The following is a 16454-nucleotide window of genomic DNA, read 5'->3' on the forward strand; positions in this document are numbered from 1 at the left end:
AGGTGTTTATTATGTTCCATACAATAGTGTGAGTTTGAACAGTTACAATAACTGAAGTGTTGCTAGTGTTTCCTGAGTCATCCTGTCCAGTGACTGTGTCAGTGGCTTCACAAACAGCTGGAGAGAAATAAGTGATGTTGTCAGTTGCAGTTCGTCGGGTCATTTGTGCTGTGTTTCCTCCTCCTGTCTCAAAGGAGCATAAACTGCAGAGTCTTGATGTTTGATAAGCTTCAAAGTAGACATCCAGGTTCATATTTCATCTTCTCACAGGTTCCTGTAGCAACGTGTTCACAGCAACAAGGCTCCTCATGGTGTTTTACTGGAGGCCTGTTGTTCTGATCATAGTCTCACTGATTGGTTGATTGGCTCACTGGTTCAGTGCAAATAAACCTGCTACTACAGCTGGCTACAGACATGCTGCTACTTTTAGCTAATGTTGCATACTGTACACATCATACCTGTTATTACTATAATAAAATAATGTAAACATGTTTTCTCGTCTGTCTCTGTCACTCAGTTGTTGTAAGCTCTCTTCTTGGTGCTGTGATCAACTCCTGCTGAGTTACAATTCTCAGTTTGAAGTATTTAAATGTCAGTCTGGCTATTGAGGCTTTTCACATGCAGGCTACATTGTTGAAATGCGTTGGTGTTGAACATGGCTGTCTTCTAATGATTGAACAATCTGACATGTTATGTCTTATGTTTCTCCACTATGTGTATGCACTGTAGAACACAGACATGTGAAAGGACTGGGACCAAAGCATATCTGTGATGGAAGATGTGACGCTGCAGAGATGAGGCTTCATGTGCTTCAGGTGCATCGACTTCATCCTCTGTCCACACTCTGTTTTTGAAATGCAAGCCAACCAAATCAATCTCTTTGTATATGCTGTAGCACATTTCATAGATCAAAAAGCAACTGCAGGGGGAAGGCTAAAGAGAGAACAGCAGCTCCATCTCACAGAGCAGTGGAGACAGAGCAGCAGGAGCAACGATGTAGGTCAACATCTCATGAGAAACCCTGAAGTATAGAGTCTGCTCATGTGGGATGATGCTACACTGCCTCTTATTAAATCATTAGTGAAGTACTTGTACATATTGTTGTACGATACGTAGTGGGAAATGTAGTGTTATTTTTGTTTTAGTAAGAATGTTCCATGTGGAGTTTACATGTTGACATTTATCAGATTAACATGATAATAGAGTCATGATTTAAGGACTAATAATTGTTTTTATTCCCTGATGTTAAATTGTGCTGTTAGTACGGACCTGTATGGAGCCATATCTTCTAAGGATGTGTGTGTGTTGGGGAGGATTCAGTGGAAACCACATGCTGTGTCCTTGTTCTGGTAAATGGGAAAGCTAATTGGATGTTTTAAGGTGTTTATATATATTTTATTTATGTGTATATATTTGTGTCTTCTTTCTCTCTATCTTACTCACTGGTCTGTCAAAGTTCTCCAGTGTCTTGGTTCTTATCTAGTTAATGATTTACTAAGTTGACTCCTGGACTGATGTGTTACAATTAGTGTCCAGAAGAACCTCCTGAGAGAAGGACAGAGGCACCAAGACAGATAAAGATAGATTCAAAATACTTTCTACAGATGTATTATTGTTTTTTTGTCTTCTTCATGGTATCTTTTTAAATTGATGGTTTGAATTCTCATTCTTCCACTTTTTCTACTGCAGATGTCATTTTGGATGTCGTCTTCTTCTTGTTGTTTTTTTCAAAGTTCATCCCCACCCCTCGTCCCATTCTCTAATAAAAAGTATTAAATCAATGTACGCTCTGAGAGGACTAGAAAGCCTCTCAACCAGCGGTGCTGGTCTACCAGCTAGTTCCCATTAATGATGCTGCTCCATCAGCATGCTGTTGCTGGTGAAGCTGAATTACCATATTAGCTCATTTAATAGAAATAAAGGAGATCTTTAAGGGAAGTAGATTCATTTATTGTAATTACTACATGAAATACAACACGTACCATTATCTCCATGTTCATACAAACGCATTTACAAAATAAATGTCAACTGAAAAAACAATAAGAAAATATTAATGAACGTTAACATTTGACTGGTATACATTTTTCTAAAGTCACAATATGTTTGCGGAATTTAGAAAGAAATTACTTTATAGCATCTCTTCAAGACAATGTATACACACATTCATTATTTACAAAGCGTACAATGTGATGCATGGTTGGTAACAAACATGTGTGATATGAATACGTTCTCCTTAAGCTTCTATAACTTCTGGCCTTTCCAGCAATATGTTCTGTCAGTCAGTCTCCAAACAATGTGCAGCAGTATAACACATTATATTAACAGTGTTGCTACAATCATTCATGCTCAGTGTCATCGTGCATACAATGCAGTAACATTCATCTTGGTTAACAGTGTTCATCATTGTCAGTTACAACATTAACTTTCCCCTTAAAAAGGTTCTGGGATACTAAAGAGGCAACATGGGGGTCTCAGTGGAAGAGGACACGCTCCTCATGTAGATATGAAGGGCTCGTTCTAATCTAATGAAAACACAACGATTCTTAGTTTCAGGTGATTATAGACGAAAGAAAACACAGTTATGAATACTATATTCCATTTCTGCCAATAGATCCCCTGAATCCTAAAGCTGAGTTCTCCTGCTCGCGGAGCCGTGCAGGGACTGCCTGCATGTACCAGTATGCATTACACGTGAGCTTCTGAAGCCCAGCATCCCACCAGCCATATCCTCTATCTCTGCTGCATGTACACCTGTACGTTCAGGTGATCAAGCACTATCCCATTGCAATCCAATAACCCAAAACAGACGGACAATCTTCCTCTAACGAAGAAATAACCTCAGTGACCTCATTGCTGAGGTAGTGTGTAGACATAGTGTGTAACCCAACACTTATTACAGAGTGTAACCCTGAAGTGAGGAGTGTCAAACTCCTTTTAGTTCCTCCTGTTACTCTTTAATCTCTGGAACCTCTGTGCTGCAGAGATGCAGCTTTTCCCCCATGTGGGTCATCATGTGGACTTTCAATGCATCACTACGCTGGAATTGTTTTTTGCATGTTTTACAACAATATGGCCTCTCACCTGTGTGGATTCTTGTATGAGAATCCAATGACGCTTTAGTTCTAAATCCATTCCCACATATTTTGCAAGAATATGGCTTCTCACCTGTGTGGATTCTTATATGAGAGTCCAATATTGATTTACTCGTAAATCCATTCCCACATATTTTACATGAATATGGCCTCTCACCTGTGTGACTCATCATGTGGCGTTTCAATGTGAATTTCAGAGAAAATATTTTCCCACACGTGTTGCAAGAATATGGTTTCACACCTGTGTGGGTCATCATGTGGAGTTTCAGTTTATCATTACTCTGGAATTGTTTTTTGCATGTTTTACAACAATATGGCTTCTCACCTGTGTGGATTCTTGTATGAGAGTTCAATGATGACTTCCGAGTAAATCCATTCCCACATATTTTGCAAGAATATGGCCTCTCACCTGTGTGGGTCCTCATGTGGACTTTCAAGTTACCATTACTCTGGTAATTTCTTTTGCATGTTTTACAAGAATATGGCTTCTCACCTGTGTGGGTCCTTATGTGCCTTACCAAGGTACTATTATTTATTAAAACTTTCCCACATGTTTTGCACACAAACAGATTCTCATCTGTGTGGATTCTCATGTGCCGTATCACGGTACTATTATTTATTAAAACTTTCCCACATGTTTTGCATACAAACAGCTTCTTATCTGTGTGGTTTCTCATGTGCATTACCAAGCATCTAGCGTTTCTGAAAACTTTCCCACATGTTTTGCACACAAACAGCTTCTTATCTGTGTGGTTTCTTATATGCTTCTCTAGTGATGCTTTATCCTTAAAGTCTTTTCCACATGTGTCACATTTTAAAGGCTGTTTACCTGTGTGAGTATCACAGTGCATCTCTGACAGGTTAGGGTTGTCTACATTGTTACTGTGACTTATGCTTTCGTGATGTAGATTCTGTTGATGTGGCTCTGCATTTCTAGTTGAGCCTGAGTCTCCATGCTTGCCTCCTTTCTGATCTTGGCTCTCAGCTACATGAGAGTTGTGAGCAAGGAGCTGGTGGTCACTTTCCTCATCAGTAGGAGTCAACATACAGGTATCAGTCTCCTGCTTCAGTACAAGCTGCTCTCCCTCCTGACTGGTGCAGAGTTCCTCCTGCTCCTCTTTAATCTGTGGAGGCTCTGGGTCCTCTTGGTCCAGACTGGAGTTCCTCTCCTGAACACAGAGCTGCTGGTCAGAGAGAACCTCCTCCTCCTTACAGACATGTTGCTGTGGGAGCTCTGGAGGGACAGAGAACAAAAGGATCAGGATACTACTGTGGTGGCAAAGTAAAACAAAATGCAGACAATGGAGCAAATTAGTACCAGTAACGTAATCTATTAAAACACATGGGGTTAAATATGCATCAAATTCCTCCGTTTTGTGTTATTACAGTTTCACACACCTATCCTGTGTAACTTTATTTCGGGTTTCCAAACGACATCCAGCAGTCTGCGCTAGACGATCGATCTCTGCCTCGTACTCGACGACAGCTTCTTGAAAAACTCCGAATATTTCTTCAGCAGCAGCATTTAGTCGCTCGTTGACAAACTCTCTCAAACACTCAACTGAAGACATTGTTGCTTAACTAAGTCAAATATTCATCCACGCAACGACGACAACTTCGTCTCTCTGCTAGTTTCATACATCCAGAGAGCTGAGCTAACGATAATAGTGGCTGTACTGTTTACTTCCGCTGCATGGCTTCTTCTTCTTCTACTTCTCCTTCTTCTTCGTTGGTTTTACGGCGGGTGGCAACCAGCGTTAAAATGAATTACCGCCACCTACTGTGTTGGAGGGTGGACTAGAATCATCTATAGACCATATGTTTGATTCAACTAAACATTCATCTATCTATTTCCTATTATGTCCATAGGCTCTTTAAACAAAGTCTGATAACAATGGAAATGACTTATATGGTAATTAACCAAAGAAACATATCCCACATTGCCTGACTTTCAGTTAAATGGAAATGACGTGTGTGTGTGTGTGTGTGTGTGTGTGTGTGTGTGTGTGTGTGTGTGTGTGTGTGTGTGTGTGTGTGTGTGTGTGTGTGTGTGTGCAGCTAGTGTGAGCTCTGGGAAACAGGATCTCCACCAGTCTTCTAGGAATAACTCAGTCGGGTAGAGACCTTTGCCTCTGTGTTACTTTTCTCGTCGTTGTGTATTTCATAGGTCAAATCTTGGCAGCCTGGTATGTTTGCATGCACACACGAAGAGTAAAGTAGCATTAACGTGTCATATATCTGACTCAGCCTGCATTATAAACACTAAGGTCCTCTGAGGTGAGGAGCTAAGTGATATTTAATAACCGTTATTATTTTCGAGGATCAAAGTGTCCTTGTCTTCCTTTCTCAGCTTTAAACAGGTGAAGTGTTGTATCGGTTGCACTTCAGTGGGTCTGACATATTTTAGTGAGTGTGTAAGAGGAAAGGAGCCCACTGTTGTGTAATGACATCAGGGAAGTTAATATTCACTAAGCACTTTTATTAAAATCTCCACATCCACTTTTTCAAATCATCCTGGAAAAGGCTTCAGGGCTTTTGTGACTTCAGCAGCATCAAGTATCTCACACTGCACATAATATCCTTTTAATCTTTAACCTGTTGCTGACAGGCATCAATCTTTTTCTGACACACACACACACACACACACACACACACACACACACACACACACACACACACACACACACACACACACACACAGTCTATATGATTTACTTGCTCAAGTATATTTCTAGCTCAAAGTCACAGTTTCTCATTTTGATAAAAAATATAAAACGGACTCATGCATTAAATAATATAATACAAATGGAGATAAAAGAGAAAATGAAAGCATCAAACTTTAGAATAAACTTGTTCTGCTGATCAGGGCTCGTCTTATAGAATAAGAGAAGATTTTAAATGCAACCTTCAGACTCCTAACACATAGAAATATCTGGGCCTACAGCTGGACGACAAGCTGGACTGGATGGAAAATATGGACACTCTTCACAAGAAAGGGCAGAGTCGTCTGTACTTTCTGAGAAGGCTGGGGTCCTTCAAAATCTGCAAAAAACTGCTGTTGATATTCTATCAGTCTGTGGTGGCCAGTACTCTCTTCTATGCTATGGTGTGCTGGGGAGGAAGTAGCAATTACTAATTAAAAAATTAATTTTGTAATTATTTATAACAGTCTGTATTTTTACATTCGTATTTATAATGTACTGCCTTTATCGCTTATTTTAAATTGTATTTGTACTTACTTTTTAATGGAGGGAAGGGGGGTATTAGGTCTCGGCCTGTTCGTTAGATGTTTTGTGTTGTGTTTGTACTTCCTGTTTTATTTTGTTAATTACCTGTTCTCTGTTGTTTCTACTTCCTACCCCCAGGTGTTCCAAATCTGTTCGTTAGTGTCCTCACCTGTGTCTCGTTCCCTCTCACTTCTTGGTGTGTATATAGAGTCTGTTTTGTTTGTCTCTTGTTGCCAGTTTGTCTTCGTACTTCGATGTCAAGAGTTCCAGCATTAGTCCCGTCTACCTGTTTCCCAAGCGTTTGATTCCCCGGCTTCCTCGACCTTGTTTCCGTGACTCAATTCTGCCCTTGCCTGATCCTTGTCTGCTGTGCTGTTATGCTGAGTATCTGCCCGTGTACCAAACCTGTTTCCGTGACCCGACTCTACTCCTGGATTACCCCTTGAAACTTTGTATGATCAACTGTCTATGTGTGTACCATAACAACTGCAAAGTTTTCAGTAAAGACTATTTCAATTCAACATTTATCTGCCTCTGTGTCGTGCAATTGAGTCCCACCTCCCTTCTGTCTTGATCGTACCGTTACAGTACGAACTGGCCAAAGACGTGGACTCAGCCAACTCAGAGAAGGTTAAGACAGCGCTGCTCAAGGCATTCGTCTCCACAATCTGGATGAGCAGCGGTCATCCCTGTGCGTGGGAGTGAGGTCTCTGACAGACAATCAGACAGCATTCCAGAGCGACATAGGTGGTCAAGTGGACCAGCTGGCCAAGCAGCTCCAACAGCTGGGGACATGCGTCCAGTCACTATGTTCTGCGATGTCCACGCCGCGGGGGCAGGCCGCTACCGGTCAAGGGGCGGTGGTCATCCCTCCCGTCACCACGGCTACTCCCCAGCCAATGATTCGTCTCTCCAGTCCCGAACGCTTCTCCGGAGATTTGGAGAATTGCATAGCGTTCTTAACCCAATGTTATTTACATTTTGAATTACAAGCTGCTTCTTTTCCAACGGAGCGTTCCAAGGTGGCGTATGTGATTTCTTACCTGTCAGGACGGGCGGAGGCTTGGGCTACGGCAGAATGGGCCAGCGAGGCACCAATTTGTCAATCCTTAGGAGCCTTCACAGAGATTCTAAGGAAGATCTTCGACCACACGGCTCCGGTTCGAGAGGCAGCCCGTGCACTCACCAGTATTCGACAGGGGAACCGGCTGACTTCGGACTATGCTGTGGAATTCAGGACATTGGTGGCCGACAGTGGATGGAATGAGCAGGCGTTGTTCGACGCATTCAGGAGTGGACTCTCTGATCGTATCAAGGATGAGCTAGCACCATTGGAATTGCCCACAGGTCTGGACTGTCTTATTGCCCAGTGCATCCGAATCGACAACCGATTCCGGGAGAGAGAACGGGAACGAGGACTATCAACGGTCGCAGCTCACAGATACGAGGGACGGGGTGGTTCCGGTCACACTTTCGCCTAAGGTCCGGGGTATTCTCGGATTCAGAGACCACCTTATTCGGTGACAGTAACCTCACCAGACGAGGAGATGCAGTTGGGCCGCACCAGACTGTCTCAAGCGGAGAGACAGCACCGGATGAGAGAGGGTCACTGCATCTATTGCTCTGAGTTTGGACATTTTGTTAATAGGTGTCCAGTAAAAGTCAAGGCTCACCAGTAAAGAGGGCACTGGTGAGCCGAGCAGTTTCTGGAGGAGGACCCTCTCGAGCGCTGACATCTGTCACGCTCATCTTGTCGTCAGAGACCATGATTCATCCCGTGCTGATCGATTCCAGAGCAGATGAGAATTTTATGGATGAGGGAATGGCTAAGAGGTTGGGTTTGAAGTTGCACTCATTACCCTAGGTGTTGGAAGCCAAGGCTCTGGACGACAGAGTACTGTGTCGAGTTTCCCATATCACTCAACCTGTGCAACTGCAAGGAACGAGGTCTGGGAATGACTACTTTGGACAAAAGATCCAGTGGAAGACTGGAGAAGGACTTTCCGGATTTGCCCAAGGTTCCGACGTGCTACTTTGGGCTTAAAGAGGTCTTTAGTAAGACCCGGGCCACGTCTCTGCCACCTCACCGAGAGTGTGACTGCCCGGTTGACCTACTTCCAGGCGCTGCACCTCCGAAGGGTCATTTGTATTCCCTGTCTGCGCCAGAGAGAGAGACTGAGGGAGTACATCAAGGAAGCCTTGGAAGCTGGGATTATTCGTCCTTCGTCTTCACCCGCTGGTGTGGGATTCTTTTTCGTGGAGAAGAAGTACAAGTCCCTACGACCCTGTATTGACTATCGGGGTTTGAACAAAATCACTGTGAAGAATCGGTATTCCCCTTCCACTTATTTCTTCGGCATTTGAGCTGTTACAAGGGGCCAAGATATTCACCAAACTGGACCTACGCAACGCGTATCATTTGGTGAGGATAAGGGAGGGGGGTGAGTGGAAGACCGCATTCAATACTCCCAGTGGACACTACGAATACCTTGTAATGCCTTTTGGACTGACCAACGCTCCAACGGTGTTTCAGGCCCTGGTTAATGACGTTCTCCAGGATATGCTTAATCGATTTGTGTTTGTGTATCTGGATGATATCCTCATTTTTTCACTAGATGAGGAGACCCACATACAGCACGTCGGTCAAGTGTTACGACGCCTTCTCGACAACCTGCTGTTTGTTAAGGCGGAGGAATGTGAGTTCCACGTCAAGACTGTTTCGTTTCTGGGATTTATCATCGCTGAGGATAGCATTCGAATGGATGAGGCGAAGGTCAGTGCGGTCACTCAGTGGCCTACCCCCACCAGTCGGAAGCTGGTGCAAAGATTCCTGGGGTTTTCAAAACTTATCGAAGATTCATTAGAAATTACAGCACGGTCGCAGCGCCTCTAAACGCCTTGACATCGCTTTGTGTCAAGTTCTGTTGGAATGAGGGGGCTGAGAAGGCATTTCAACGACTGAAGATAAGCTTCGTTTCCGCTCCCATCCTGACCTTGCCAGACCCCCAGAGACAGTTTGTGGTGGAGGTGGATGCGTCAGATGTGGGGGTGGGAGCAGTTCTGTCCCAACAATCTATTTCAGACAATAAATTGCACCCATGTGCATTTTTGTCCAAGAAGCTGTCACCAGCAGAAAGAAATTACGATGTCGGCAACAGGAAGTTACTTGCAATTAAGGTGGCGCTCGAGGAATGGCGACACTGGCTGGAAGCATCAGAGCAGCCATTCCTGGTTCTTACGGACCACAAGAACTTGCAGTACATTCAGTCGGCGAAGAGACTGAATTCCCGGCAAGCCCGATGGGCTTTGCTTTTCACCCGCTTCAAGTTCACACTAACCTATCGGCCGGGGTCTAAGAACATTAAGGCGGACACACTATCCCGCCTTTTTGATCCCAACCCGACCCCCAGACTCCCTTCATTCGTGTTGTCGCCTTCTCGTGTTGTGGGAGCGGTAACCTGGGGAATCGAGGAGAAGGTGAGAAAGGCCAATATAGACATTCTGATTCCTGAGGGGGGTCCTGATAATCGTCTGTTTGTGCCAGAGCAGTTGTGGCCACAGGTGATTCATTGGGCCCATACATCCCTCGTTTCCTGTCATCCCGGGGTTCGGCGGACCCTGTTCGTCATTCGGCAGCGGTTCTGGTGGCCGTCCATGGAGAGGGCGGTCAGGGAGTACGTGGCTGCCTGTCCGGTATGTGCACGCAACAAGTCCTCACGTCAACCGCCATCGGGTCTTCTACGAACCCTTCAAGTGCCACATCGTCCTTGGGCAGAGATTTCTATGGATTTCGTCACTGGACTACCCATTTCGGAGGGACAATCCACTATCCTAACCGTGGTTGACAGGTTCAGTAAAATGGCACATTTCATTGCATTGCCCAAACTTCCATCGGCGAAAGAGACGGCAGAGGTACTTCTTTCTCAGGTGTTCCGGATCCATAGTTTCCCGAGGTATGTGGTTTCCGATCGGGGTCCTCAATTTGTTTCTTGTTTTTGGAAAGAATTTTGTGAACTTTTGGGAGCCAAGGTTAGCCTTACATCTGGGTACCATCCCCAGTCGAACGGACAGTCTGAGAGGACGAACCAGGAGTTAGAGACTTGTCTACGGTGTCTCCTCCCAGAACCCCAGAACGTGGAGCAAGCACCTAATCTGGGATGAGTATGCCCATAATACCTTACCTGTCTCTTCTTCTGGTTTGTCCCCTTTCCAGTGTGCGTATGATAAGCTCTCCTTCGCAGCTCCGCCACCTATAAAAGGGCAGCTGATAAGAGGAAAATCCCTGCACCCAGTAAGGCTGCAATTACCACGGTCCATGAGAGTACATCCCACCTTGTGTCTAGAATAAAACCTGTGAAGGAGAGTAATTTGGTTCCCACAACCAAACCCCAGCTCCCCCCCGGTTCTTCGAGGGGGCGAACGTCTACATGGTCAAGCGTCTCCTGGCGGTGAGAAAGAGAAGTAGGGGTCGTCAATACCTGGTGGATTGGGAGGGGTATGGTCCTGAGGAGAGACAGTGGGTGCCTACCAAGAACATTGTGGACCATACTCTGATCAAGGATTTCCACCGCCAGCATCCTGATGCACCTGGGACGTCAGGTGCCGTCCCTAGAGGGAGGGGGGGGGGGGGTACTATTAGGTCTCGGCCTGTTTGTTAGATGTTTTGTGTTGTGTTTGTACTTCCTGTTTTATTTTGGTAATTACCTGTTCTCTGTTGTTTCTACTTCCTACCCCCAGGTGTTCCCAATCTGTTCAATAGTGTCCTCACCTGTGTCTCGTTCCCTCTCACTTCTTGGTGTGTGTATATAGAGTCTGTTTTGTTTGTCTCTCGTTGCCAGTTTGTCTTCGTACTTCGATGTCAAGAGTTCCAGCATTAGTCCCGTCTTCCTGTTTCCCAAGCGTTTGATTCCCCGGCTTCCTCGACCTTGTTTCCGTGACTCGATTCTGCCCTTGCCTGATCCTTGTCTGCTGTGCTGTTACGCTGAGTATCTGCCTGTGTCCCAAACCTGTGCAGCTGCTTCAGGGTTACAGCTTGATTACATGTCAGGGAGAACAGGGTGTAGAGAGAGAGGAGAAGAGTTAGTTTTTCAGCCATTGCACTCTGGAGGTGAAAAACCTTTTCTAGCCACCATTTTGGTTGTGAGGACTCTGAAGATGAGCTACAATGAACACTAATGAACATTCCCTTTGCTCTGTGATTAAGGAGCAGAGCTGTGCTGTCCACTCTCCTGACAGAGAACATGCTGCAGCAAAACATCAACAAATACTGGTTGAATCAACACATAGACATGTACTGATTATTGCAAAATATAGTTTAGTCTTATTGTAGTTATATTGATGAAGAATCATCTGTTTTGTAATGTCAGGATTGGACTACATTAAGTGACATTTCTAACTCTTCACTCTGGTTAAATGAAGCGGGACATGTTGCTACCTGCTCTCCCCTAGTCTGACAATGTGTCCAGTATAAAGTAGACTTTGACAAACCGCTGTGATGCGACGCTCACTCTTCTGTCTTCATCCTGTGACTCGTGTCTCTTTGCTGCCAGCAGAGTATTTACCACAGGACCACAAATACAGCTGTTAGTCTATTTGTTCTTTGTTCATCTTCCATCAGCTCCTCTGTGATGTACCGTACTCACACCACTAAACCTCTGTTTCCTTTTGAACAGAAGTGCAGTAAATATCATCTGTGGTTACTTGAACAACTCGTACTCTCTCCTCTGAAGTCTGCTGTCTGCTGACTGACTTCATGCAGTCGTTATTTTACTGTGAAGGTTTTTGGGATGCCAGCCACTTCGGTGTTGAAGTCATGATGTACTGTGTTAGTTGTTCTTTCTCCATAGTGATAATTCAATGTGACTCCATCTAATCTTAATGAAGGTAACAGCTTCACTGTCTCTGCCTGTTTCCTAATAGAACAGTTCTTTCACTCTAATGTGATGCTGAACTTGAGACTATAAATCAATGTTGTCTCCGCTCAGTCCGTTGACCCTCCATGGCTCAGTGAGCACGTGTCGTTTAGTGAACCATCGCTGGACTAATCTAATCTGATGAGTGCCAGTAAATGTTGGAAGGTCTGGGAGGGGAAGGTTGATTACAACTAGCAGCTTCAACATTTAGTTATCTCAGGAAAGTTTCAAGGATTCATTTTTAATGATCCTCTTTAGATTTAATTTACAATATTGATCAGCCTGTCTATACATTATTTGTTTCGTCTTAATCATTCAAGTCATTCGAAGTGACCTTATAGTTATATATTTTGAGATCTTTAACATGTTTAGATTTATTTAAGTGCAGGTGTTTATTATGTTCCATACAATAGTGTGAGTTTGAACAGTTACAATAACTGAAGTGTTGCTAGTGTTTCCTGAGTCATCCTGTCCAGTGACTGTGTCAGTGGCTTCACAAACAGCTGGAGAGAAATAAGTGATGTTGTCAGTTGCAGTTCGTCGGGTCATTTGTGCTGCGTTTCCTCCTCCTGTCTCAAAGGAGCATAAACTGCAGAGTCTTGATGTTTGATAAGCTTCAAACTAGACGTCCAGGTTCATATTTCATCTTCTCACAGGTTCCTGTAGCAACGTGTTTACAGCAACTAGGCTCCTCATGGTGTTTTACTGGAGGCCTGTTGTTGTTCTGAATATAGTCTCACTGATTCAGTTCAGTGCAAATAAACCTGCTACTACAGCTGGCTACAGACATGCTGCTACTTTTAGCTAATGTTGCATACTGTACACATCATACCTGTTATTACTATAATAAAATAATGTAAACATGTTTTCTCGTCTGTCTCTGTCACTCAGTTGTCTTTTATTCCCTGATGTTAAATTGTGCTGTTAGTACGGACCTGTATGGAGCCATATCTTCTAAGGATGTGTGTGTGTTGGGGAGGATTCAGTGGAAACCACATGCTGTGTCCTTGTTCTGGTAAATGGGAAAGCTAATTGGATGTTTTAAGGTGTTTATATATATTTTATTTATGTGTATATATTTGTGTCTTCTTTCTCTCTATCTTACTCACTGGTCTGTCAAAGTTCTCCAGTGTCTTGGTTCGTATCTAGTTAATGATTTACTAAGTTGACTCCTGGACTGATGTGTTACAATTAGTGTCCAGAAGAACCTCCTGAGAGAAGGACAGAGGCACCAAGACAGATAAAGATAGATTCAAAATACTTTCTACAGATGTATTGTTTTTTTGTCTTCTTCATGGTATCTTTTTAAATTGATGGTTTGAATTCTCATTCTTCCACTTTTTCTACTGCAGATGTCATTTTGGATGTCGTCTTCTTCGTTGTTTTTTTCAAAGTTCATCCCCACCCCTCGTCCCATTCTCTAATAAAAAGTATTAAATCAATGTACGCTCTGAGAGGACTAGAAAGCCTCTCAACCAGCGGTGCTGGTCTACCAGCTAGTTCCCATTAATGATGCTGCTCCATCAGCATGCTGTTGCTGGTGAAGCTGAATTACCATATTAGCTCATTTAATAGAAATAAAGGAGATCTTTAAGGGAAGTAGATTCATTTATTGTAATTACTACATGAAATACAACACGTACCATTATCTCCATGTTCATACAAACGCATTTACAAAATAAATGTCAACTGAAAAAACAAATAAGAAAATATTAATGAACGTTAACATTTGACTGGTATACATTTTTCTAAAGTCACAATATGTTTGCTGGAATTTAGAAAGAAATTACTTTATAGCATCTCTTCAAGACAATGTATACACACATTCATTATTTACAAAGCGTACAATGTGATGCATGGTTGGTAACAAACATGTGTGATATGAATACGTTCTCCTTAAGCTTCTATAACTTCTGGCCTTTCCAGCAATATGTTCTGTCAGTCAGTCTCCAAACAATGTGCAGCAGTATAACACATTATATTAACAGTGTTGCTACAATCATCCATGCTCAGTGTCATCGTTGCATACAATGCAGTAACATTCATCTTGGTTAACAGTGTTCATCATTGTCAGTTACAACATTAACTTTCCCCTTAAAAAGGTTCTGGGATACTAAAGAGGCAACATGGGGGTCTCAGTGGAAGAGGACACGCTCCTCATGTAGATATGAAGGGCTCGTTCTAATCTAATGAAAACACAACGATTCTTAGTTTCAGGTGATTATAGACGAAAGAAAACACAGTTATGAATACTATATTCCATTTCTGCCAATAGATCCCCTGAATCCTAAAGCTGAGTTCTCCTGCTCGCGGAGCCGTGCAGGGACTGCCTGCATGTACCAGTATGCATTACACGTGAGCTTCTGAAGCCCAGCATCCCACCAGCCATATCCTCTATCTCTGCTGCATGTACACCTGTACGTTCAGGTGATCAAGCACTATCCCATTGCAATCCAATAACCCAAAACAGATGGACAATCTTCCTCTAACGAAGAAATAACCTCAGTGACCTCATTGCTGAGGTAGTGTGTAGACATAGTGTGTAACCCAACACTTATTACAGAGTGTAACCCTGAAGTGAGGAGTGTCAAACTCCTTTTAGTTCCTCCTGTTACTCTTTAATCTCTGGAACCTCTGTGCTGCAGAGATGCAGCTTTTCCCCCATGTGGGTCCTCATGTGGACTTTCAATGTATAATTACGCTGGAATTGTTTTTTGCATGTTTTACAACAATATGGCTTCTCACCTGTGTGGATTCTTGTATGAGAGTTCAATGTTGATTTATGAGCAAATCCATTCCCACATACTTTGCAAGAATATGGCTTCTCTCCTGTGTGGGTCCTCATGTGGAGTTTCAGTTTATAATTACGCTGGAATTGTTTTTTGCATGTTTTACAACAATATGGCTTCTCACCTGTGTGGATTCTTGTATGACAGTTCAATGTTGATTTCCGAAAAAACCTTTTCCCACACGTGTTGCAGGAATATGGCTTCACACCTGTGTGGATTCTTGTATGAGAGTCCAATGTTTGTTTACTCGTAAATCTATTCCCACATATTTTGCAAGAATATGGCTTCTCTCCTGTGTGGGTCCACATGTGGACTTTCAAGGCATAATTGCGCCGGAATTTCTTTTTGCATGTTTTACAAAAATATGGCTTCTCACCTGTGTGGGTCATCATGTGGAGTTTCAGTTTATTAGTATGCTGGAAATTTCTTTTGCATGTTTTACAAGAATATGGCTTCTCACCTGTGTGGATTCTCATGTGCCTTACCAAGGTACTATTATTTCTGAAAACTTTCCCACATGTTTCGCACACAAACAGCTTCTTATCTGTGTGGTTTCTTATATGCGTTTCTAGTGATGCTTTATACTTAAAGTCTTTTCCACATGTGTCACATTTTAAAGGCTGTTTACCTGTGTGAGTATCACAGTGCATCTCTGACAGGTTAGGGTTGTCTACATTGTTACTTTGACTTATGCTTTCGTGATGTAGATTCTGTTGATGTGGCTCTGCATTTCTAGTTGAGCCTGAGTCTCCATGCTTGCCTCCTTTCTGATCTTGGCTCTCAGCTACATGAGAGTTGTGACCGAGGAGCTGGTAGACAAAGAGTTCCTCCTGCTCCTCTTTAATCTGTGGAGGCTCTGGGTCCTCTTGGTCCAGACTGGAGTTCCTCTCCTGAACACAGAACTGCTGGTCAGAGAGAACCTCCTCCTCCTTACAGACATGTTGCTGTGGGAGCTCTGGAGGGACAGAGAACAAAAGGATCAGGATACTACTGTGGTGGCAAAGTAAAACAAAATGCAGACAATGGAGCAAATTAGTACCAGTAACGTAATCTATTAAAACACATGGGGTTAAATATGCATCAAATTCCTCCGTTTTGTGTTATTACGTTTCACACACCTATCCTGTGTAACTTTATTTCGGGTTTCCAAACGACATCCAGCAGTCTGCGCAGACGATCGATCTCTGCCTCGTACTCGACGACAGCTTCTTGAAAAACTCCGAATATTTCTTCAGCAGCAGCATTTAGTCGCTCGTTGACAAACTCTCTCAAACACTCAACTGAAGACATTGTTGCTTAACTCAGTCAACTATTCATCCACGCAACGACGACAACTTCGTCTCTCTGCTAGTTTCATACATCCAGAGAGCTGAGCTAACGATACTAGTGGCTGTACTGTTTAATTCCGCTGCATGGCTTCTTCTTCTTCTTCGT

The 16454-nt window shown here is 43.3% G+C and overlaps 2 protein-coding genes across 2 annotated transcripts; both read right to left on the minus strand.

The window, feature by feature from the left end:
• Nucleotides 1–2067: 2067 nt before the first annotated feature.
• On the minus strand, nucleotides 2068–15878 carry LOC115005573 (gastrula zinc finger protein xLCGF3.1-like). The gene is made up of 2 exons (XM_029427446.1): nucleotides 15809–15878; nucleotides 2068–4081 (listed from the first exon to the last, which is right to left on the minus strand). The coding sequence occupies exon 2, from the start codon at nucleotides 3941–3943 to the stop codon at nucleotides 2948–2950; it is 996 nt and encodes a 331-aa protein (XP_029283306.1). The 5' UTR covers nucleotides 3944–4081; nucleotides 15809–15878; the 3' UTR covers nucleotides 2068–2947.
• Nucleotides 14015–15580, minus strand: LOC115005572 (gastrula zinc finger protein XlCGF49.1-like). The gene has a single exon (XM_029427445.1). The coding sequence runs from the start codon at nucleotides 15494–15496 to the stop codon at nucleotides 14843–14845; it is 654 nt and encodes a 217-aa protein (XP_029283305.1). The 5' UTR covers nucleotides 15497–15580; the 3' UTR covers nucleotides 14015–14842.
• Nucleotides 15879–16454: the final 576 nt, after the last annotated feature.

The sequence above is a fragment of the Cottoperca gobio genome, unplaced genomic scaffold (genome assembly GCF_900634415.1).
Source record: "Cottoperca gobio unplaced genomic scaffold, fCotGob3.1 fCotGob3_321arrow_ctg1, whole genome shotgun sequence".
NCBI lineage: Eukaryota > Metazoa > Chordata > Actinopteri > Perciformes > Bovichtidae > Cottoperca > Cottoperca gobio.

Bases quoted from the DNA above. Each gene is read 5' to 3' on its own strand.
- LOC115005572 (XM_029427445.1), bottom strand. From the start codon at position 15,496: ATGAGAATCCACACAGGTGAGAAGCCATATTCTTGTAAAACATGCAAA.
- LOC115005573 (XM_029427446.1), bottom strand. From the start codon at position 3,943: ATGCACTGTGATACTCACACAGGTAAACAGCCTTTAAAATGTGACACA.